General features: G+C 40.8%; 3 protein-coding genes and 1 long non-coding RNA gene across 8 annotated transcripts; 2 read left to right on the top strand and 2 right to left on the bottom strand.

Annotated features, from left to right (window-relative positions):
- Positions 1 to 1679: 1679 nt before the first annotated feature.
- On the top strand, positions 1680 to 6076 carry LOC120572528 (kelch-like protein 33). The gene is made up of 4 exons (XM_039821862.1): positions 1680 to 2667; positions 2974 to 3883; positions 3968 to 4135; positions 5553 to 6076. Exons 1-4 carry the CDS (start codon positions 1680 to 1682, stop codon positions 6073 to 6075), a joined length of 2589 nt encoding a protein of 862 aa, XP_039677796.1. The 3' UTR covers position 6076.
- A 160-nt stretch (positions 6077 to 6236) lies between these two features.
- LOC120573601 lies at positions 6237 to 9977 on the bottom strand. 4 transcript variants are annotated; one of them, XR_005641735.1, is made up of 5 exons: positions 8801 to 9977; positions 8649 to 8708; positions 8373 to 8504; positions 7489 to 7575; positions 6237 to 7181 (listed from the first exon to the last, which is right to left on the bottom strand). It is a non-coding gene; the product is annotated as an uncharacterized LOC120573601 (long non-coding RNA). The 4 variants fall into 4 exon arrangements; XR_005641734.1 differs by having other exon boundaries at positions 8373 to 8708; XR_005641737.1 differs by having other exon boundaries at positions 7527 to 7575; positions 8373 to 8708.
- Positions 9978 to 11221: 1244 nt separating this feature from the next.
- On the bottom strand, positions 11222 to 15722 carry si:ch211-63p21.8 (kelch-like protein 33). 2 transcript variants are annotated; one of them, XM_039823418.1, is made up of 5 exons: positions 15600 to 15722; positions 14139 to 14543; positions 13094 to 14042; positions 12812 to 12982; positions 11222 to 11908 (listed from the first exon to the last, which is right to left on the bottom strand). In XM_039823418.1, the coding sequence occupies exons 1-5, from the start codon at positions 15694 to 15696 to the stop codon at positions 11389 to 11391; spliced, it is 2142 nt and encodes a 713-aa protein (XP_039679352.1). In that variant the 5' UTR covers positions 15697 to 15722; the 3' UTR covers positions 11222 to 11388. The 2 variants fall into 2 exon arrangements, with proteins under 2 accessions (XP_039679352.1, XP_039679351.1); XM_039823417.1 differs by having other exon boundaries at positions 14139 to 15238; positions 15600 to 15673.
- A 470-nt stretch (positions 15723 to 16192) lies between these two features.
- cbln11 (cerebellin 11) lies at positions 16193 to 22021 on the top strand. The gene is made up of 3 exons (XM_039823141.1): positions 16193 to 16974; positions 17977 to 18105; positions 21273 to 22021. The coding sequence occupies exons 1-3, from the start codon at positions 16590 to 16592 to the stop codon at positions 21551 to 21553; spliced, it is 795 nt and encodes a 264-aa protein (XP_039679075.1). The 5' UTR covers positions 16193 to 16589; the 3' UTR covers positions 21554 to 22021.
- The last annotated feature ends 393 nt before the right edge of the window (positions 22022 to 22414 follow it).

Here is a 22414-nt window from a genome sequence, read left to right as displayed (position 1 = left end):
GCACATCTGCTGTGTTACCAAATCAGAAACATAGTGGTAAACAAACATATTTAGAATATACTTCAGACTGAATGAAATGCACCTTGCTATGTGGCACTTTAATGCTTTATTTCTGAGTGTCTCAAAATGTAAAATATTTAGTTCAAGTTCTCAGTTTATTTAAATGCATTCAAATTCTATTTGTGCGTAATAACTTGCCTGCATGTTTAAACATGCACGTGTGTGTGTGATGCCTCACATGTGAACGGCTGTGAAAAGAGCAGAGTCACTGTGTCCTCATGTAGGAGTGTGATTTAAAGCGAGGTGATGCCCACCAGTTTGATATCCACTTCGCCCACTCACAGTGCTTCAACTTTAAAGCATCTCTACAGAAACTCACCCTGTGTTGATAAAATTAAAAAGCTGTTATTTTAGGGCATTTAGGAGCCCAAGGAGACAAGATCGTTCATCAGTGTACGTGGATTTGTACTTGTACCTTGAGTAACCAGCTGCCCACCTAGCCATCAGTTCAAAAAGCAATCATCCAATCATAACAAGTGAAAAAAATATCATTCATAAATACAGTACATTCATTAAAAAACAGCAAAAGAAAAATTTGAAATTGTCAATTTAGGCCACTAACAACCACTACCGCTGCTTAAGTGTCAACTGAAATTGATAGCACGCTGGCTACCTCTCTCGCTACTGATTGGTAAAAGCAGATTTACACACCACTAACATTGTTACTAAGACCATTTTTTTATTGGTGCAATCCAATTTAGTAAATCACTAGTTTGAAACTAAGTAGTTACTAAGAATTTAGGAAGGACTCAACAGACAAACTGTATTTTAAGTCAGGGTGACCCAGCTGTTGGCTTTCTCTGTCAGCACAAGGCAACAGGTGTAAAATGTGTTGTTCTGGCCTCCTTCTTCCCCTCATTGACCCAGATGCCACTGTCTTTGGACGTGGAGAAGCAATGTGATCCCGCTGGTGACCGTCAAGGCATTCAATAGTGATCTCAGAGTCATATGGTCCAGAATTAGGATGCCAAGACGTTTTGGTTCGGATGGGCAGAAATCCAGCTTCCTCTAGGTTCAGATCATTCCCTGTTGTGTTACTTGCTTAAGGTCAAATCTTTACAATATACATTTAAGAACTGATCACTAGAGGAATAGGCTGCAAGGTGGAACAATATTAACAATGGCATACATTGCATGGCCTGCAAATATACTGTGTATAATAAATGATTAAAATAACTTTCAAATTGATGAAACAAAGGGGAACAAAACAATGTAGTAAATCTGAAAAAAGAAAATCAGAAAAATTACATTACATTTAAAACATTTAGTGCATCAACCCACGACAAACCTTTGTTAAGTTTCAGATTGACATTCCCAAAAGTCTAGATTCTGAATATAGCAACTTCTTTGGTCATATGAGGAATCATGGGTTCACATGCCACTCTCAAACATGCAACACATGCAGGAGGAGGGAGAGACAGACAGTAGAAAAGCAAACAGACAACACAGCTGGTGTCTGCAGGAGGGTAAAGAGGTGAAGCAACATGCAACAATAACAGCAGTATCCAAAGAGTGGATTCCTACTGGATGTACAGGATTTTCTCTGTTCTTCTTCCTCATAAACTGTGCAAAAAGTAAGTGATCTGCAATCTTTCGGCTTCCAGAGGTGTAAATGCAGCATGGCAGTAGAAGTTAATCAATGCCTCCTGAGCTGGGATGAGTGGAGGAGAGAAGTGCTGGAGAAGAGGAGGAGGGTCAGTCTCTTTGAGAGGGAAGTTATAGAGAATGGGGAGTTGAATGAGATAAAGGATGAGGCACGAGCTGTTGAGAAACAATATAAGGATCCCGAAGAACGGGAAGATCCTGATGAAAAGTTGAGGAAGAATGAAAATAGCATCCTAGGACCGTCAACTTCTAAGGAACGAAAAGAAGAGGAAGATGAAAGTAAGAAATTGACAAATGAGAAAGAAGCAGCCGCATCTCGGACAACTCAAGAAGAAGAGTTTCAAGATCGTCACAAAAAGTTTCAAAAGAAAAAGCCTACAGATGATGATGAGGAAGCAGAACATTCAATGGATGAAGAAGCAGATAGTAATGACGAAGATGTGGTGAAGATTTACTTCAAAGATGATTATCACACGGACATATTCCGCAACTTGACAGAGTTCAGGGACTCTTCCCTTCTCACTGACCTTACTTTGAGCACAGAGGATAGGGGGATATTCCACGTACACTCCCCTGTTCTGGCTGCTGTCAGCTCCCATATCCGAGAAGGTCTTAGTAGATGTAATGTAGGTAACGATACAGGTGATGAAAGAAAATATACAAGTGTTGGAGTACACAGGTGGTCATTGTCTATGGATCCAGAAGTGGATGATATTGGATTAAAGGCAGTTGTGGAGTTTGCCTACACTGGACTCATATCATGTTTGAACAAGAACACTGTGCACCAGATTAAGGCTGCGGCTCAAACATTGGGCGCCCCCAGGGTGCTGGATCTCTGCAATGAGGAGGAGGAAAAGTCCACAAAAACTGTAGAAAAGAAGAAAAAGAAAAGCCTCTCAGCTGCAGAACAAATGATGGTCAGTCTTCAGGCCATCAAACAGCTGTGGATGGACAGAGTGGGCTGTGATGTCATTCTAGAAGCTCTCGGAGGATCACTTCATGGTGAGTAGACCACCAATGAGTTGTACATTCATGCACAAGTATAATAGCAGCCACTTTAGAGGCCACAATCTTTTGATGCCTGGTTGCTCAACTGAAATAGCCTTGTCAGGTGCAGAGCTGGTCCTGACCTCCCTGGGAGGGGACCTAAGCACAATTCTGCTAAGGGGCTTTTCTACCTGACCTGTGAGCCATGTAAACCATTTGACATCCTGCCTTATGCTTGCAGTGTCCCCCTTAAAAAACAACCTGGGGGTTGGGGGTGTGGGGGGGGGATTTTTTTTTTTTTTTTTTTTTTTGTCCAGAGAGTTTTGGCTGTGTGCAGTGACTACTTCCGTGGGATGTTCACCTTGGGGATGAGGGAGTCCCATCAGCCCTGTGTGACCCTTCCCTTCCTTTTGGCTTCAGAGCTGGAGGTTCTAATTGACAGCTCCTACACTGGGGCTCTCCCCCTCAGCTGGAAGTATGTCTTTGAGATCACCAGCACTGCTCTCCAGCTCCAGTATCAACCCGCCCTCTCCTTGTGCCTTAACTTCCTGCCTCAAGAAATAAATCCTCTCTCCTGTCTGGATTTGGCATCTTTTGCTGAGGCCTACGAGATGGCTCAGCTTCTTGAAGTTGCAGACGATTATTTCCTGCGTCAATTCCAAAAGGTGGCATGCACCTCAAAGTTCATGGACCTGCCAGCCAAACAGCTCCTGAAGTACCTGAACAGTCGTTCACTCTGTATTCCATCCGAGCTTGTTTTATTCAGAGCAGTGGTGGCATGGATCCAAGCAAAACCCAAATTAAGGCTGAAGTTTGCTAAAAAACTAATGAAAACTATCCACTTTTCCCTGATGACGTCCAAGGAATTCAAAGAGGTCCAATCTCTGAGAATGTGGTCTGATCACAGCCTGGCAAAGCTCTATAAAGCAGTTTTTAAGGATTTCTGCTCCAATGAAAGTCAGTGTCGGACCTATTTGCCGAAAGAGAGTCTGGTCTTGATTGGAGGTGACCAGAACTCTGGAGACAGCCGCAGAATCAGCAGAGAACTCTGGTTCGGGAATTCCTTAAGGAACTATAAATGGGGGGAAAAGGCCATGGAGTGGAGAAAGTTAGGAGAGATGCCAGAGCCAGAGAGGTTCAGTCATGAGGTGGCTGTCCTCAAAGGACAACTATACGTGTTTGGAGGCAAGAAGTATTATGGCATTAGCGACAGCATGAATTCTGTTTACAGGTAAGAGAGGTGATAATTACAGTTTTAAAAGACATCTTTCAATGTCTCTATATTTATATTTCTCCCATTTGACCACATCTGTAGGTATGACCCCTTTCAAAACAACTGGGAGAGCCTGGCTGAAATGCAACAAAAGAGATACTCTTTCTCTGTGGTTGTGCTGGACGGAAAGATATATGCCATTGGCGGACATTGTGACAATGAATATATAGAGAGTGTGGAATGCTTCTGCCCCACTGGAAACTCTTGGAAGTATGTTGAAAGGGATATTCTTTTCACCAAAACACAGTGTGCTATATGCATCAAGCGTTTCCCTGATAACCATTTACCAACTAGGTAGCTTAACGTAACCATATTGAGTAGACGTGGCTAGCTAACATCTGTTTGTTGTATAAGCAGTAGTCTTGCTTCGTCAGACCTTCCTCCACAGTGCTGTGGGGGAGGTTCTGGCTAGTCCACACAGCATTCTGGGATGGAAGAAAAAAACGTGCTCTGGTTTATTGGCATTTCTTTAAAACAAAGTGGGGGACAGAGCCACAATGCCGCAGCAAAATAGCCTCGGGAAGGAACTTGATTTGGTGAAACGTGTACGTTCAAAAGTTGTTTTAGTCGTGCAACAAAAACTCAGATTGGACAGATAGTCTAACTAGCTGTCTCGATTTAGCCTGCAGAGATTTGAGGAACAGTTAACCATAATCCTCGATAATCAACCAGAGTTTAAAATTCCAACACAAAGAAAGCAAAAGGTAACGGACATCCGACCGAAAAGAGTGACAACCAGCGGAATTTTCGACCGCACTCTAGCAAAACCGGACGTGGAACCTCATGGATATAGACTATATAAGCAGTGATGATTGGCTGACCAGACATTATGATTTGTTTGTTAAAGACTTCACATTACCTCAACATAAAATCAGATGCATTTATTTCTTGATAAAACGTTGATAAAGACAAAATTTGTCCCTCAGATGATACTTGAATACTACTTATGCTAACTGTAAAAGTTACAGATTCCTAGCCTAACACACACAATAAAATAAATATGCTTGAATGAAACATAACTGGAGTTTTTGAGAGGCTGAAGTTTGTCCAGGGTAGATTAGCTGGGATCAGCAGACAGCAGTTAGAAGACAAGAAGGTTTTGGCAGGGGAAGACTTTAGCTTTAGCCAGAATCTAGTAGCTGGTGGTTTTCGGCTGGGGAAGGCAGGAGTTGGTTGAGTATGCCCTGGTGATGAAAGGGCAGAAAAATGAGAGAACTCAAAGTGTGAACAGCAAGAACATGTTTGACTAACTGTCTAAGGGGTGGCTTGAAACTACCCTAAATAGTGTGGACAGTTAGAATTAGCTGAGAAGTGATAAGGGGAATGCCATGTACCTGGAGCTAAGGCAATCGGATTCAGAGGATCTAGCCTGAAAGAAACACCTTAGTTGACAGATTAGACTGACTGGATACTAGATATTTTTCTTCAAATTGCATGTAAAGCATTTATGAAAAACACATACAGGTTTATTGAGCATAGCGTTAGTTTAGGCAGAACTTGTAATAGAAGATTCACAATTAGCCTACTGGCTACGTCTCATTTGATATAAATGGTAAATGATGTGACATACTGTGTGTCAGACTGAAGTACTGTACATACTTTGAGATATTAATGTCTTCTCTTTCAGCTTCACGTGGCCCTTGGATCTGCCTCTGGGGGGCCATGTAGCAAACGTTTCACAAGGGCGGATCTTTGTCTCAGGAGGGTTGAGCAGCCACCACCAATTTCTTTCATCTATGTTTCTTTACCACCCAGAGACAGGAAGCACTTATTTGGCAAATATGGCCAAACCTCGAGCATGTCACTGCATGGAGACCCTGGGTGAATGTCTTTATGTAGCAGGTGGATTCACTGCAGCTGATGACATGAGTTTTGTTGACCAGCTAGCCTGTGAAGTGTACAATCCAGTGGATGACTCCTGGACTGCCTTCACACCTCTGCCAGTGCCACATGTAGGAGCAGGAGGTGCTGTTTTGGAGGGAAAGTTTTATGTGCTGGGTGGATACAGCCAGGAGGACCACCGTGACACTAAGCTGGTCCATCGTTATGATCCCACCACACAGAGCTGGGAGAACATGGGTAAGATGCCAGGGCCGAACAATGACATACGAGCAACTGTGCTGTATTTGCCACCACAATTCCGATTGTAAGACATGGTGACACATATATGTCATTAGTGTATTGTTGTTTTATAGTTTGATACTGAATGTTAGGTTACCTATTGCATGTTAATAACAGTGATATTTTTGTAATTTAGAAAACATTCTTCCACGATGTAAGGATGTTTAAAAAGTATCTCACCATAGCTTGATATCTTGATCAAGGTCAATTTATTTTACACAGTACCTCAATGAAACCTAGAGGCATGCAAACGATAGGATATCTATGTAACATAGAGCATTTTTCTGCTATATAATCAAATTAACTGCACAGTGTTCAGAAGGTACTGTAATGAAAATGTTTATGTTTTAGTTAGAGATGGGATTATAGTTATTTCCATAACAAAACAAGGAATACAAATATATTTACACTAACTACTGCAATAACCAACTATGAACACAAGATGGAGCTATTCACTCATGTTCATGGTTGGCATATTTTTAGTGTAAGGCTGGTGAACACATTTTGTCATTGCAAAGCTGTCTTTAGTCACCACAGACAGGAAAAGAGACAATGTAAAAATTATGTTTTGCATGTATGTTCTAAAGAAGCTTCACACATTCATATTTTCATTAAAATTTACTTTAAAACATGCATGGGATTTTGAGATTTTTCAATAAAGGTTTGTTTTCATTTTGTATAGGATAATCATACTTTGTAATTCTCATGTCAGCACCCTAGACTCGTCAGCACATGCTTTGGGACAGTGCCACAATGTAAATAAAGCAATTTCCCAAATTTTACAAATATTGTTGAATACGCATCTCTCTTCAGTTTAAAATCACAATGCAATGCTTTGTCTCTAATCATTTACAGAGGGAAGACAAGAAAACCACTGAAGGTTGTGTGTCCATTCAAGTTATCAAACACTCTGCTGTTATCCCACAGTTCCATGTACACCTTATCACCAGCAGCCAATTGCAGGACAACAGCGTTACTGCTACTGTCTGAGCTGTCAGCTGAAGGGGTAGCATAGGTTGAAATTTGACGAACCCTGTTTTTCATTAAAATGGCCCCCATGACGTATTGTGAGTATTGTAGCCATAGGTACTGAAGCTGAAGAAGTAGAGACCGTTCACTGGTGCTGTGAAGATTCCTGCAACAGAGCAAAGATAAGCACATGCAACATTAGTTACTTGAAGTACAAATGGATTTGAGTTTTATTTCTCTAAATCTTTTCAGAGGCAGAGATACTTCTGAGGCAAACCCTAGTTGGTGGAGCTAATGAATAATACCATTTTTCTTTTTTTTTTAAATCTATATAGCACCTTTAAAAAAGAAGGGTTTAGACAGAAAAAGCAAAAGCAAACAAAAAGCCAAACAAAAGCAATCAAAAAATTATAAATCAATACAAATAAAAAAAGAAGAAAAATACAAAGACAACAATAAAAAGACAAAATTACATAAAAACAAGTTGAGAAGAGATTTGAACTTAAGTCACCGATTCTGCCAGCCTTATCTCAGGGAAGTTGTTCCAAAGCCGATGGACCCTGATGGTAAAAACAAAGTCACCTTTAGATTTAAGCCTTGATTTAGGACTGACCAAAAAGCCCCCACATGAGGAGCTGAGGCTAAAAACTAGCTCAAATGGGATCAACATTATATATAGCTTGAGGCCAGACCCAGACGTGCTCTAAAATCTAAAAATCTTTTCTAAATTGAACAGGGAGCAAATGGCCCCAACAGGTTTGACTCAACCAATGGAATTAGGTCTGTCACTAAGAGTGAAGCACTCATTTAATCTATTGTTTAAAAAAAGCAGCACTAAGGGGCCATCCACACGGAAACGCTTTTTGGTATAGACGCACATTAGCGTTTTGCATGCTCCACCTCTTTTTCTCCGTTTTTGGTGAATTTCTGTAGCAGAAACAGTGCCACCTATAGGCCTGGAATATGAAGTAGCATGTTGAGTTATTTACAAATGGATCCGTTTGGACGCAACTATAAAGATTGTTTTGGTACGTGTGGACGTGGCAGTACTAGACCTGAGTCAAACAGTATCAGCAATTTCTTCTCTGTGTTTGTTCTCGTTTGAAATACCAGAAACAGATGTTTGAGTTTTACAACCTTATGACATTTACAGTAGTCTACAAGCAGGCTTTCAGTCACAGAAAAAGAGCAATTGTATTTTAACAATCAAAACATCAAAACATCTGTGGTACTGACCAAGCAGTTTTCTGTCGCAAACCCTTTAGAAATATGTTTAAAATAATGTATGTTTATTATTCTATTTAACTATCTACAAGCACATGCACACATACATTGTGCACAGTACTGTATACAGTACCGGTATTTTGGTCATAACCATTGCCAGCGTTTGAGAAGACCCTTTTGAAAATCAGGGCCTTGTCGATGCAGGGTCCCCTGTAAATCTCCCCAGAGTTTGCCAAAGAGACAGAGAACGCAATCTGGGGAGCACCTGTGGACAGTTACAGTACATGGACATGTTAATACGAAGAAGCAAATCCATCAAAACATTCAGAGTAATGTGTCTTTATGTCAGTATCTTATGGTATAAAATACAGAGGTAACAGAAAATGTAACACTGTAAGTTTGATCATACCGCTACTCTATTTCAGCTTTTCCATCTCCTCCTTTGTGGAATCCAGTCTTGTTTTCAGGCCTAAAAAAAAAAAGTAATGACAAAGAACAAATGCATTACTCACAATTGGGTCGGAATATATGTGATAATAATGAATCATCATGAACTTGTACCTTCATTTTCTTTCTTCAGTCAGTCCACCTCAGCTTTCTGTCTCGTCAGCTCATCTACAGTCGCGTTGAGATTGGCCTCCAGAGCTTCAACATCATTCTGCCATCTTTCTACATGTTTCAGTTTGTCCTCCAAGTTCTTAATTAATTTACCTTCATCTGTCATCCACTCAGTAATATCCATGTCACCTCTCTGTCCAAACCCTGGCTCCACAAACAAGAGTCCCAGGAGGGTCAGCAGAAGCAAAGCACTGAACTCCATTTCCTCGATCTTTAATTCTAAATCTGTGAGTCTCTAGGATATTTTCATCGCAGTTTGCGGAAGGTGGTTTTTTCCTCCGTGGTTATATACCTGCTCTCTTCACTGAGAGGGGTCCTCAGATGTAAGTGAGTAAGCAGTGTTGAGGCCCTCAGGGCACCCAAATCTAGTTGTGTCACAACAGGCCTACTGGGGGGATTTTGAGAGTGTTTGCCAGTAAAATATCAATAGAGAATGTGACATATGTATCAATAGATATCACATAAACTATGGATAGTAAAGGACTTCTGTTAAAGTAGTCGGTTATTAATATTCCAACGTGCTATAAATCTTGCAAATTATCATATAATTTAGTTTGAAGACTTCAGAGTTTGGCATTGCTTGAGCTTCAAGAAGCAAATGATGAAACAAAAAAGCAAGTGACTGATGGCAGGATGAAAAATGCATGTTCATGTTCTTTTTGACGTCCAACACATACCTAAATGACAGAATAGGTTGATTGCCATACTGACGTACATGCCCGTTCTATTTACTGTCGCACAGTGGACGTTTTTAAGTCATGAACGTAACATGTGACCACAGTGACTGTTTTAATCACGTGGCCGTTCTATGTAACATGATGGTCGCAAGTTTCAAAGACGTAGTTAATGTTGTGAAACATTTAACAGTTAAGGTTAGATGAAAAATTACTTAGGGTTAGGAAATCATCAGGAAATGGCTTGAAATTACTCACGTAAAACTACTAAAATGAGGACGTATCATCACTGACTAAGGTCCATAAAACTCGAATAATTTCAGACATTTTTAGTTGACTTAAGGTTTCACATGCAAAATTCATATAATTACATTTTATTGATAAATAACTTAATTATCAATACATAGCAACTAGTATGGGATTTTATATTTGATCCTACTCTTTGGTATATTATATTTTATATATATATATATATTAGGGCTGGCGATATGGACTAAAAGTCATATCCCGATATATTTTGGCTGAATATCGATATACGATATATATCGCGATCGTTCGAAGTGAGAGCAAATGTTCAGTCAAAGCCCAAATCAAATATGACATGTCACAAGTAGTTTCATAGAAACAGTTGCAAAATCAAATAAATGATAAACCGGTTTCTTCACCTGGTTCATGATTAAATGCTCAGCTGTTCAAATAACAATAAAATGTAAACCTAAATACTGTATAAGAGGAGTAACTTTTTTGAAATCAAAGCTCCATAGGCTATTTGTGATTCGTTCCAAAGGTCAATTAAGCTTTTGATATTAATATAATCTACTTTGTTCAAAATGTAATGCCTCATGCCTGTAAGCCTAGGTTATAGTCCCATTCTTCCACTTGATACTGATTCCACTTAAGTAAACTAAAAGATGAACTATCGACTACAAAACAAAGAAATTTATTATGATCGGTTCACAGATCTGAGTCCAAACGGAAACTTCACCCTTCTGAACTAAGAGTTTCTGCTTCAAGGTGAAGTTTAAACAGACTGAAATGTCCAGGCTCATTCCTCCACTATTTATTTCTGTATGTATTTAAGCCGTTACATGTAATTTTAACGGGCACTGAGCTCCAGATCCTGCAGCCGCAGACGGTCGCCCCCCCGCTGTAGCTTCTTTCCGTCCGCCTGCCGCGCAAACTTAGTGGAACTTTCCGCCGATATCGACATACAGTTCGTCCTGGACTACGTTAAGATCCTACCGGTCACAACTCTGTCTTTGGCTGGTCCGATCTGGATCAGCGGGGACCCGCGCACAGCGAGGCGAAGCTGTGGTTTTGCCCGGGGAAGAGAGCCGCGCCGCCCACGGGGCTCTCCGCCTCCCGCTGCCGGAGCTCAGATTGCTGGTCGAAAGCGGCATATATAATCATAAAACACATTGTCACCTGTTAAATGTTATCCATGCTGTTTGTTCTTTTCATTTCCTCTATCGAACATAATTAAGCAGTACAAAAGTCCGGCATCTTTAGCGTTGATCTGAATGCTTCGGACCCCTGTTCCAAGATGGCGGGGTTTTGACGTATGTTTAGAACCTCACGGCGACATATCTATGGGAGCAAGGATCACATTTGAACTATATCGATATATGCGATATGGTCTATTTCCATATCTCATTTAAAAATATATCGATATATTTGTTTATATCGATATATCGCCCCAGCCCTAATATATATTACATGTTTAAAACAGAGTCATTCTGGACTTACATTTCTATGCTTATACCACGTCTCTGACAAAACAACAGGATTTTTTTAGCTGAACCACATTAACTAATTGAATTTTAGGACTACATCACAGCAAAACATGCCAGCCAGTTACTAAAATCTAAAATTTTGGGGTAATCGGAGCAGACAGGCCCGTATGTCAGTAACAGCCCCAGGTAGCTTGCCCATGTTCTGCCATCGCTGTGTGATGGGATCAAACCGGTGGACCAGTCCAGATTCACTGTAATCGTCCTGGCAGTATCCTCCCAGTACATAGATCTTCCCCTCAAGGACGGCTGAGGCTGCACTTACATGGGGCACAGACAGTGATGCAAAAGCAGTCCAGGAATCGGCCACAGGATCATATACCTCACAAGCTTGTTGGTCAGTGTAAAACTTTCTCAGGTTACACACACCACCAGCGACGTAAAGATGGCCTCGCAGGGGCTCCATGCAATGCTGGGCCCGGTCGTGGGTCATGTCTGCCAGGTAGGTGGTTCCTCTCTCTGGGTGGTACAGGTACATGGAAACCAGACATTCATACTTACAGTTGAAACCTCCAGAAATGAAGATTCCTCCATCTATGACAGTGACAGCATGGCCGCTCAGAGCCTGGTCCAGGGGCTGGACAAAGCTGAGATAATGGAATAAGAGACATTAGACATGAGTATAGTGGAGGGGTTAGACAAATCGATCTTTTTAGTTTTCAGTCCAAACAATCTGCAGCTTCAAAGCTATACATTTTAACATCAGAATAATCACAAGTCATTTTACTTTATAATTTACTATTAAACCTAATCACAAACGTAAAAGGAGAATGCTGTCATGTAGTAGTATATATAGAAAATCTTAGGAAATCAGCTTCAGTTTGACTGTTGGGACTTCTTTGTTTTATATGCCGACATCATTTATACCATAAATGTTGTATCGTGGGAAAAATGGCATCCAACAGCTGCTTTTAATCGCAGTATATGTAGAGCACCATATTAGGGTGTTGACCACACTCTATAGTGAGAACTTCACAGCTAAATGAGGAGCAGGAACCAAACCAACTGTAACAAAGCATACAATTCACCAGATGTCAGTGTGGTCTCTTTTCACTTGGATGCATTCATGAGAAATCTGAATAAATTGTCAATATCACTTTAAACGACAGTAGTGGTTTTATTTAGGCTTTTAAGAAACTATATAAGCAGAACGTTTAATTAAATCTTAACTGATATGAACTTATCTATCTTTTCAAGTGTTTTATATAGTCAACATAAATGTAAACTCACAGCTTTAACCCTAGATATTTTGTTCAAAAATATATTATAAACATTGACCACTTTTAAATAGTCTATGTCTCTGCTTTTAAATGTTAAAAGATTAACAAAGCATGTTTACTCAATACTAAGATAACACATCCCTGATATGTGTGATTTGGGGCACAATAAAGCTAGGCATTGATACATTTTGCCCCAGTACTTACAGTATGCTTTGAAAGGTTGATACTGTGTCAAGTAGAATGCTTCAAGCGTAGCATGACTAATCCTACCTCCAGGAGTCAGTGTCTGGGTTGTACATCTCGACGCTGTCTAAGTTGGTGTTGATCTCCTTATCTCCACCAATGGCGTAAAGACGCTCTTCGTGTACCACAACTGAGAAATTGCTTCTGAACTCCTGCATGTCAGCCAGCCTCTTCCAGCTGTCCTGCGCAGGATCATAACTAGCATGTGTGCGATGAAGGTAAAGGTAAAGATGGAAACGGTGAGACCACAGTTTTGAATCTGTGTGACAATAAATCAGAGAAGAATATTTGTGCACTGTTTATTTTTACCTGTAGGTCGATTTCATCACGTCATCCTTAGCATAAAAGTAACATCCTCCAACCACATACAATCTTCCCATCATTGCTGCTACTCCATGCCTGAACTTTGGCTTGTCTGGCATCTCACCCAGCCTCCTCCACTCCATCTCCTTCATCAACCCTGTACCACTGCGTAGGGAGTTTGCAAACCACAGTTCCTTGCTTGGTATGCGCAGACCAACATCTGGGTTCAGCTGGTCTCCCCCGACCAGAATGAGAGCATCTTTGGGATGTCGGACTCGGCACTGATCCTGGGTATTCGGAAGGCTGAAAACAAATTCTTTGAGTGCTGAACTATAGAGTTCCACCTTCTTGTTTCCGAAGCACTCCAAGCGCAGGTTAATGGCCCTTACCTCCCTGAACTCTCGAAAAGTCATGAGAGGGAAGCGGACTCCAGTCATCAGTATGCCAGCCTGGCCCAATCTTTCCTCTGGATCAGCCTCAACCCAGGAGATTACAGCTCGAAATACAGCCAACTCTGAGGGGACGCACAGACCATCACAACGGATGATGTCTAGAAGCTTCTCTGCTGGTAGGTCCTGAAACTTTGACGTGGCCGACACCTCCCAGAAGTTCTTCAGAACAAAGTCATTGGCTTCCTCCAGCAAATCTGACATCTCGTAGGCTTCAGCAAAAGATGCCACATCCAGGCAGGAGCTTGCCTCCATTTCCTTTCGCATGAAGTCAAGGCAAAGCGAGAGGGCAGGCTGGAACTGAAGCTGGAGGGCCGTGCACGTGATCTCGAAGACACAGTCCCAGCTGAGTGGAAGGGTCCCACTGTAGGAGAAACTAATTAGAGGCTCTAACTCAGAAGCTAACAGGAAGGGAAGGGCAACACAGGTCTGATAGGATTCCCTCATCCCGCAGGTGAACATGCCACGGAAGTAGTCACTGCTTGCCGCCAGAATAACTCTGTGGACTGGAGATAGACAAAAGAAGAGTACCGTTAATCAGTATCAAATAATTGTCAACAAGATACCTATAGAATGCATGAATAGCATGAATGTTTACTAACCATGAAATAAAGTCCCGTCCACATCTAAAATCACATCACACCACACGCGGTCTGCCCACAACTGTTTAATGGACTGAAGAGTAATCTTCATCTCTTCTAGGGCAAATATCTTTCGCTCTTCATTCTTAGGACTTCCATCTTCTTTTAATGTCTTTTCTTTGTTGCAGAGATCCAGTACTCTAGGGATGCCCAGTGCTTGAGCTGCAGCCATAATCGAAGCCATGCTGTCTTTGTTTGAAGACAATACAGCTCCAGTGTAGGCCAACTCCAAAACTGCCTGTAGCCCAACATGATCAACCTCAGGGGACAGAGACACTGACCGCCTTTGGACTTCAATGTTGTTATCATTGTCTGATTGTTCTCCACTTTCATCCCTCAGCCTCTCTCGAAAAAATGAGCTGACAGCTGCAAGGATAGGGAAGTGCACGTCAAAGGTGTTACCATTATCAGTGGCCAGAGTTAGGTCTGTGAGAAGAGATGAATCCCAGAATTTCTTCAGGGCAACGAATAGCTCTTGAGGATAGGTTGTGCTGTGGTATGTGTGGACATTATCACCAAGTCCTTCATCCCCAAATGCCTCCTCGCTCATATGCGCCCCAATTCCATCTTGACTACTACCACTCATCCTGACCTCTGACCCTCCTTTCTTACCCCTCCCACTTGTCAACCCCATCCTGGAGTCATTGTAAGCTATGATCCTCCTCAGCTCGCGGTTGTCCTGTTCTATCCCATCTTCCTCACCTTCTTCAATCACTCTTTTCCTTCTCTCCTTCTCTCTCCTCCATCGCTCTTCCCATTCCATTGGTAGGTAACGGCGGGTAAACTCCATGTCTGTGGCTATAGGCTTAACTGTCTCTTTGAACTACTTCCTATAGTGGTGTTTCGGTGGCATTTATAAATACTGAGGACATCCAGAAAAAAATATTGTCTTGATGAATATACTCTTCTCTCATATTCATCTAGTATTTCTGCCTTCGCAAAGCTTTCTGTCCTCCTTAAGTCCTTTTCTCTCTGACTTAACTTTCCCCACTGCATAAACAAGCAGCTATTAATAACTAATGGGTCAGAGAGATTCGGTTTCAGCTGAACCTTGGCACTCACTTCATTGTAATGTTCATCAAGGAAGAAAATGTGGATGAATTTCAATGGTTTGAGTTTAATGGAGAGTCAATAAAGAGACCAGTAAAATATTTCCACACCATTGACTGAGTTAACTTTCATCTTGACAAGTAGTATTAGTGGAATAACAAGTTCTGAACAGCAAACAACTGTCAATGAGCCATAAGGAAACTGGCATAGGTTTACTTATGATAAGATGTTTATGCTGTAAATTCTGTTAATGATTATTGCTAGACAGACTAAATTCACTTGTCAAGTGTCACATTTCAAGTCAAATGTCAGGTGTACAATTCTGAATGATAAACTATGCTGCTGATTTTAGTCAAGTTTCTGGTTTCATACCTTCATTTTCTTCATTATGTTTTTCACTCCATGGCCAGGGGATACCTTGTATACTCCATGTCAGTGGTAAAGTTGAATTGTCTCTTTGTTTTTCCATCTACAATTTTCTTTTGATGGTGCTACAATTAGCACCCCAACCCTCCCGTTCCTCAAATCCCCTCCCTCTAAACATTTGGAATATAAGCTGCTAGCTTTTAATAGCTAACCGAGAGTAAACAAGTTGAATGGTCCCTCACTGGAGAATTACCACCACCAACTGTGTTCACCTTTAATATTTACATAATGGTAGTGGATAGAAGCATATTAATTAGCATTTTCTTTTGCCGATCATTTGTAAATACGGTTGAAATGTGCTCTAAAACCTGGCAGGGGCTGTCCTGGGATCTGAGGGGATATTAATAATGTGCAGTGATAAAGAAAATGTAGGTTAAAAATGAATGAGTATTCTTGTTTTCATTGTTATATGTTTATCAGTAGTCTTTTGTAGAACCAAATCCATGGAGGGTTGGTGATATGTAACACTTAATATATTTGGTACCCCTAAAATCGCATGTGGCCCCAGCCTGGCCCCTCCATTTAAAAATGGTCTAGAACCACCACTGAAACCTGGACAGTGCCTAAAGACTATTACAATGCACTTTGTTTATCAAGGAGGAAATTAAGATTATCTTTCACTTCATACTCCAAAATATTGTAGGGCACATAAAAGCATAAAGGTAGATTTGAACAAAAACACAGTGACCTTGACTTGCTTTGATGTAGACCCAAGGTTAAGTCGTAATTCAATAAAAAAATCCTATCAACTACTGTCAAGATGCCATAAGGAAGTACGGTAAAGTTGTTATTGTTTTTGCTGCAGCTTTGATTTATGCATTGCTTTCTATAAACAATGATTAACCTGGACTTTCTTATAAAAACATATATCTCCTCACCGTCAGTAAACCATCATTTCAATATACTGTATGTAAGAAGTACCTTCCAAGCTGAAGAATGGAGACATTCTCAGTGACGATGGTTGTGTGTTTGCTTGCTGGTCTATCTGAATGCCAGACTGGAGGTGAGACCAATATCACTAGGCTGACACACGAAGACCTGGAGGATAACTCGGTAGAGAAGGATGCTCTCCAGAATTTAAACCAAGGGCTAGAAACGCCAGCCATTTTGACAACAAGCTCAACAACAACAACAACATCAACAACCCAGCCAAGCTGTGAACCACCCATCTACACTGTGCTGAAGGAGCTGGGGGCTCTGGGAGAAAGGCTTGCAGCTACTGTGACAGCCATGGAGGAAACAAACAAAAAGCTGGAGGCCAATGAGAAGAAGCTGGCTGCACTGGACAGGAGAGTGACTGAACTGAGTGCAGTGGATCAAGGTAATACAACATATACTAAAGCAATGATTGTGCAGAGCCATAGTTTGTCATGCCAATCACATGTTCTGAGCTGAATTATTCGGCTACACCAAAATTGTGGTTGCACATTGTTTCCTTTGGCAGAAATACATGTACATAATGTTACGTCTTAACAGTGTTTCAAATTATTCAAATAATAGCAACATCTCAAGGCTTCAAATTATGAGCAACTTTCTCTCTCACACTCTTGTTGTTTTAGTGCAGAGAGCATAAACTTCTTTTGAGAGGAACTCAACACTAAATGGGTTTTTGCTACACATAATCACATAGATGTTTGTTGTAATTGTATATAAAAAATAATAAAAATAAAAAAAAGATTGTATGTGTCTGCTTGGATTTGAAAGTTTCACAGATAGTTAATATAGGCTCAGTTCAGGGATTTGTTGATAGAATGATGGTATGCCTGCATGTGCTTACTGGCATGGGTATAAAAGTCCAAACAAAAGTAACAGAGTCCACAGGTAAACATGAACGGGGCAGGAAAGAGATGCAGGCAGGCAGGATAAAGATTCCAGTTAGGTCCAAGTATAGGTGCAGGTACATGTGGCAGAGTTTAGGTGGCTCAAAAAACAAGGCAACTGACTGGGGAAAAGGAGCTGGTATATATGTTATATATGGTATATGTACCAATAGGCTAATAAGGAAAATGGCTAACAGAATGGCTGAAAGGGGTTACGGCAGGGCAGGAGGGAATGGTTGGATGTAGGAGTGAGGTGGCAGTGAAGGGGGCTGGGGAAGTGGAAATGTGGCTGGAGGGAGGGACAGAGAGGCAGAAAGTTTGACATGCATGAGTAAGGACCAACTCTTTTCTTGCTTCTTATCAACTCTGCCTTAAAGATTATTTGTGGGTACTGTATGTTGGAAGGTATGATCAAGAAACTCTGACATGCTGTTTATTTGTTTTTTATTTAAAAAAAGGAACCAAATTTAGAGTAATGATGTATTCATGTTTTTATCCCTCAGGACATCATCGGGTTGCATTTTCTGCTACATTAGGCACAGATGGCACCATTGGTCCTGTAAATATTCTTTATGCTCTGGTGTACAGAAATGTTCTGTCCAACATTGGAGGACATTACAGCCCAGTCACAGGTCAGTATTTAGTGTTCCTCTCCTATTCCAGGTAACCTTTTTTTTTTACTTGCTCTGTCCCATTACCCAAGTGTTGTGTGGTAAGAATACCAGATATTATCCTCTGCCACCACAGCACCAAAACAATTACAATGGAAATGTAACTAAACAGTAGAGCTGGTCCGAATACCATTTTTGAGCTTGAAGCTTCGGTAGTAATGAGTACCGAATATTCGAAGCTTGGAGAGAAGGGGGCTGAACATATTATTATCTCTAATAAAGGCAGGAATCTCTATGTGTCTGTCTGTTTGTTTGCATGTTGATTATTTTGAGAACCTTTCATCAAAACGACTTCACAAGGGAGTGCAGTGACGTATTTGGTGCAATATAAATAGACAGGCCAGACGCGTTCAGAATTAATAACCTTTTAACCTTTCAAGGATCATCGTCCGTCTACGGGACACTTTGTGACTTTGTTTTCCATTTCCGCACTTGTTATCGCCATTGACATATAGGTTATCGCCGCTAGCTTCTCTGCCCAGCTTGCTAAATGCTCCGGAGTGGGGCGTCATGCGTTAACTCGACAGTATCTTCTTCTTCTTTGTAGTTTATTGGCGGTTGGCAAACCAACTTAAATGTGCATTACCGCCACCAACTGGACTGGAGTGTGAACGAGAGATAAATGCAGAAAATACATAAACCAAAATAAAAAAAATAAAAAACGAATATTCGAATGTCAAATTTTAAAATCGAATACCAACCCACCGAACGAATATTTGAATATTCGGGTCCAGCCCTACTAAACAGCAAAGCAGCAGAATTCCCTGGAGTCACAGTTCAACAGCAAGCTGGTAATCACTTTTATCTTTATAAACCAACAGGTAGGCTACAGGATCTGCATCAGTGCAGAACAAAATCACAACATCACTACCGGTGGTGGAAGAAATATTCAGATCTTTTACTTCAGTAAAAGTATTAATACCATACTGTCCTGCATTGAAAATGTTACTTAAGTAAAAGTATGTAAGTATCATCAGGAAAATGTACTTGAAATAGTTAAAGTGAAAATACTGAATGTCTAAAAATCCTCATATTCTTTAAACAAACCAAACAGTACTGTCAATCAACTAGTGTTTAATGGTCTCATCATCTCAGCTGGACTTGTAGCCGTTATATTGTTGGCTAGTTTACTTTAGAATCAAAGATCAGATTTATAAACTACATGTGTTTTGTGTACAGAAATCTTAATGTGTAAAGTAACTAGTAACTAAAGCTGTAACAGATGTAAAGTACAAGTACCTCAACATTTGGACTCAAGTACAGTACTAGAGTACATGTACTTAGTTACATTCCACCACTGATCATTACTGAGACACAAACCACTGTGCAATACACTAAACTGTAAATAAAATAAAAATAAAAAAACAGCAGCAGCAACACATAACACTGTTATTAACAACAATAATGAAACAGCAGCACAACACGTAGGCTACATATTGTTGCATAATCATCACGCCTTTAGAATTTTTTCCAATTCACATGCAGGATCCGAGCTATAGGTAGCAGCAGGGACGGACTGGGACCAAAAATTGGCCCTGGCATTTTGGCCCAGACCGGCACCACATCACAAATACCAGCTGTCCTTGCGCTCCCCTGAATATGTAATATATATATATGTATGTATTTAATTTGAAGAGGTCTATCATAAGTTTTTGTCTGCCAGTGCAGATAGAAAAGCTACAATTCTCATTAAGAAAGCTTGCATGATGTGCAACGTTTATCTAGGCTACTTTAAGGACCACAATAATGCACAAGCTTAAGGTTTGATGAACCTTAAGGTGGTGTTTTGCTTATTATTAAAATGTAGGCTACTTTGTTGAATGAAAGGCAGGCTAATATAGTCTAATAATAATAAAACGGTGAGAAAATGATCAGTCAAGACTCAGGTACCCGCGCACGTAGCCAAACTAATGCAATGATACAGTATAGCATGCCTATTTCTTTTATTGTTGTAGTAGTGTTATCATCAACAGTTTGTCCACCACTCAGTTTTATCAAGGGGTTAAGTGTTTTAAGGGGAGTTGTGTTTACCGCAGGTTGTAGTCTCACTCCCTCCCTCTGTCCCTCTCCTCCTGAGTCTCCTCCTCACTCTGCATGTCACTGTAGCCGACACCAGCACCGCTATCATCGGCCACAGGAGCTGATGAAGGTCCTGCTACTGCCCAAAACATGTCTGTCCATTTGGCAGCGCTTCTTTTTCTCACGCAGCTTCTCTGCACCTCCTTTGCGTTTCTTCTCCATGATCTTTATCACTATTCTAGCCTGGCAGATGCACACCCGAAACTGCATGCCGGCAGAAATCCCAAAGAGGGTGCTGTTTAAAGATATGACGTCCTCTGCATTGTCTTGGTTAACGTTATCCTCACCTAAGCGCCACTCCACAGCTAGCTGCTGCTGTAGCGGCATGTTCATCGCTTTGGACTGTTGTTCATCATGTCTGTATGCCCAACATATCAAATATCAGCCCCCTCTATCGTCTTAAAATTACTCACTGTTGTCGGCTATGGCTGCTGAACAGTCTACACGTTGTAAACAGCCGTGGCCCGCTTGCCTGGTCCTCCGGTAACGTTAGCAGGGTTAGCATGGCGGCGTTAGCCAGGACCAGTTGGGATCACTTTTCTGGCTTTGTCTCAATTTCTTTTTGCAAGTAACCAACTCGGGTACTCTAACTATATAATTCAATGTGATTACACAAATGTTGAAATGACAGCCATGATAAATTAGCCTGGAGCTAATGCTTAGCTACCTGTTCAGTAGGAAATTAGCCAACTCTACATCCTTTTGGGCTCTAATCTGTCTCCATCTTTTAAATACATCTCCAATATTTACCCAGGGTTTGTAACGTCTCTGGTCACGCAAGCGTTTTTTTTTTTAGGTCAGGTAGAATTTATATCCGTTGATCCCATTCGTTTGTTTGCTGCTTTCATGGCTGTCCTAATGTTACAGCTGTAGCGAGCTGGGTTTACGTTTTTACAGGTATATCTGGCAAATAGGACTGTTGTCAGAAAAGATAGTAATTCAACTTAGCATGTTTTCTTAATATCTGATGAGGCTTTGGGTTCATTTTTGGATTTATTACAGTAAATATATTACATATTAGACCTTTAAGTACTTTTCTGTTGTTGCAGGTTATTTTACAGCACCAGTGCAAGGAGTCTATTTCTTCACTTACACTTCCTTCTTCTGGGGAGGTGATGGAACCAGTGGTGGCAGTTTGTACCAAAATGGAAACCAGATAGTGTCATGGTACGGTCATGCTCCATCTCACCCCATCACTGGATCTAACAGCGCTATCTTGCAGCTACAAGTTGGAGACAATGTTAATGTTCGTCTTTGGGGTGATAGGAGGATTAGTGATAATGTAAATAAATATTCTTCATTCAGTGGATATTTGCTTTTCCCTGTGTAACATGTTTCAAACAGATCAAACTTTCAATAATGGTTAGAAGATTAGTGATGTGACTTTCTGTAGCTGTAAACACTATGTTGTGTAATAAGAATGTGATTCTTGTATTGGAAAGTTTTTATCTGTTATAGGCTACTGATGTGTGATCTTTCTCCTAAATCTGCAGTTTCTATTTTCATACGAATATCTAGACAGAATGTACAGATGTTTGCATACACCTTTCATATCCATAACTGCATGCTTTTCATATTTTCTATACTCTATGATCAGTATGCTTTTTTACTTTATATATTATAATCAATCAGTTATAGTACCCATTATAGTACTATTATTTACAAAAGAAACCATAGCTTATTCTGCCTCCATACAATAGGCTACACATCTCCCTCCCTCTTGTGCTCCTCAACAGTTTGCAGCCTCTGGCAAAAGGCCAATTTCAATAGCAGGAAGAGGTCTTGCGGCAAGATGCAAGCTTAGGAAAATTAGCAGAATGTAAAGTGAGCAAAAAGGAACCACAGAGAAGGAGGTGTCTGTACGCCCCTCAGAAAACATCTAAAGGAGCCATTGGACCAGGATTGCTGAGTCTACAAGAAAACTCCTCCAGCTGCATGCTCACACATAAAAACCCTCAGTTTTCTTTGTTCCTCAACGCACTTTTGCAGACTGCTTAACGCTCTATTAAACTGCCTCCTTCTACTTGCATGAGAATAAATAAAATAACATAGATAACTCCAGTGTTTCAGACATGAAAATAGCTTATTACCATATTTTACAGTGCTTACAGTGGGTAAACTTTGGTGACCATATCTACATGACAGCTGAGGTCCAGAGCTTTCTATAACAGCTGGGCTTATGGGTGTAGCA

Source organism: Perca fluviatilis, chromosome 14, assembly GCF_010015445.1.
Source record: "Perca fluviatilis chromosome 14, GENO_Pfluv_1.0, whole genome shotgun sequence".
Classification (NCBI taxonomy): Eukaryota; Metazoa; Chordata; class Actinopteri; order Perciformes; family Percidae; genus Perca; species Perca fluviatilis.
Note: the sequence above shows the minus strand (reverse complement) of the source record. Positions and strands in the feature narration are given on the sequence as shown.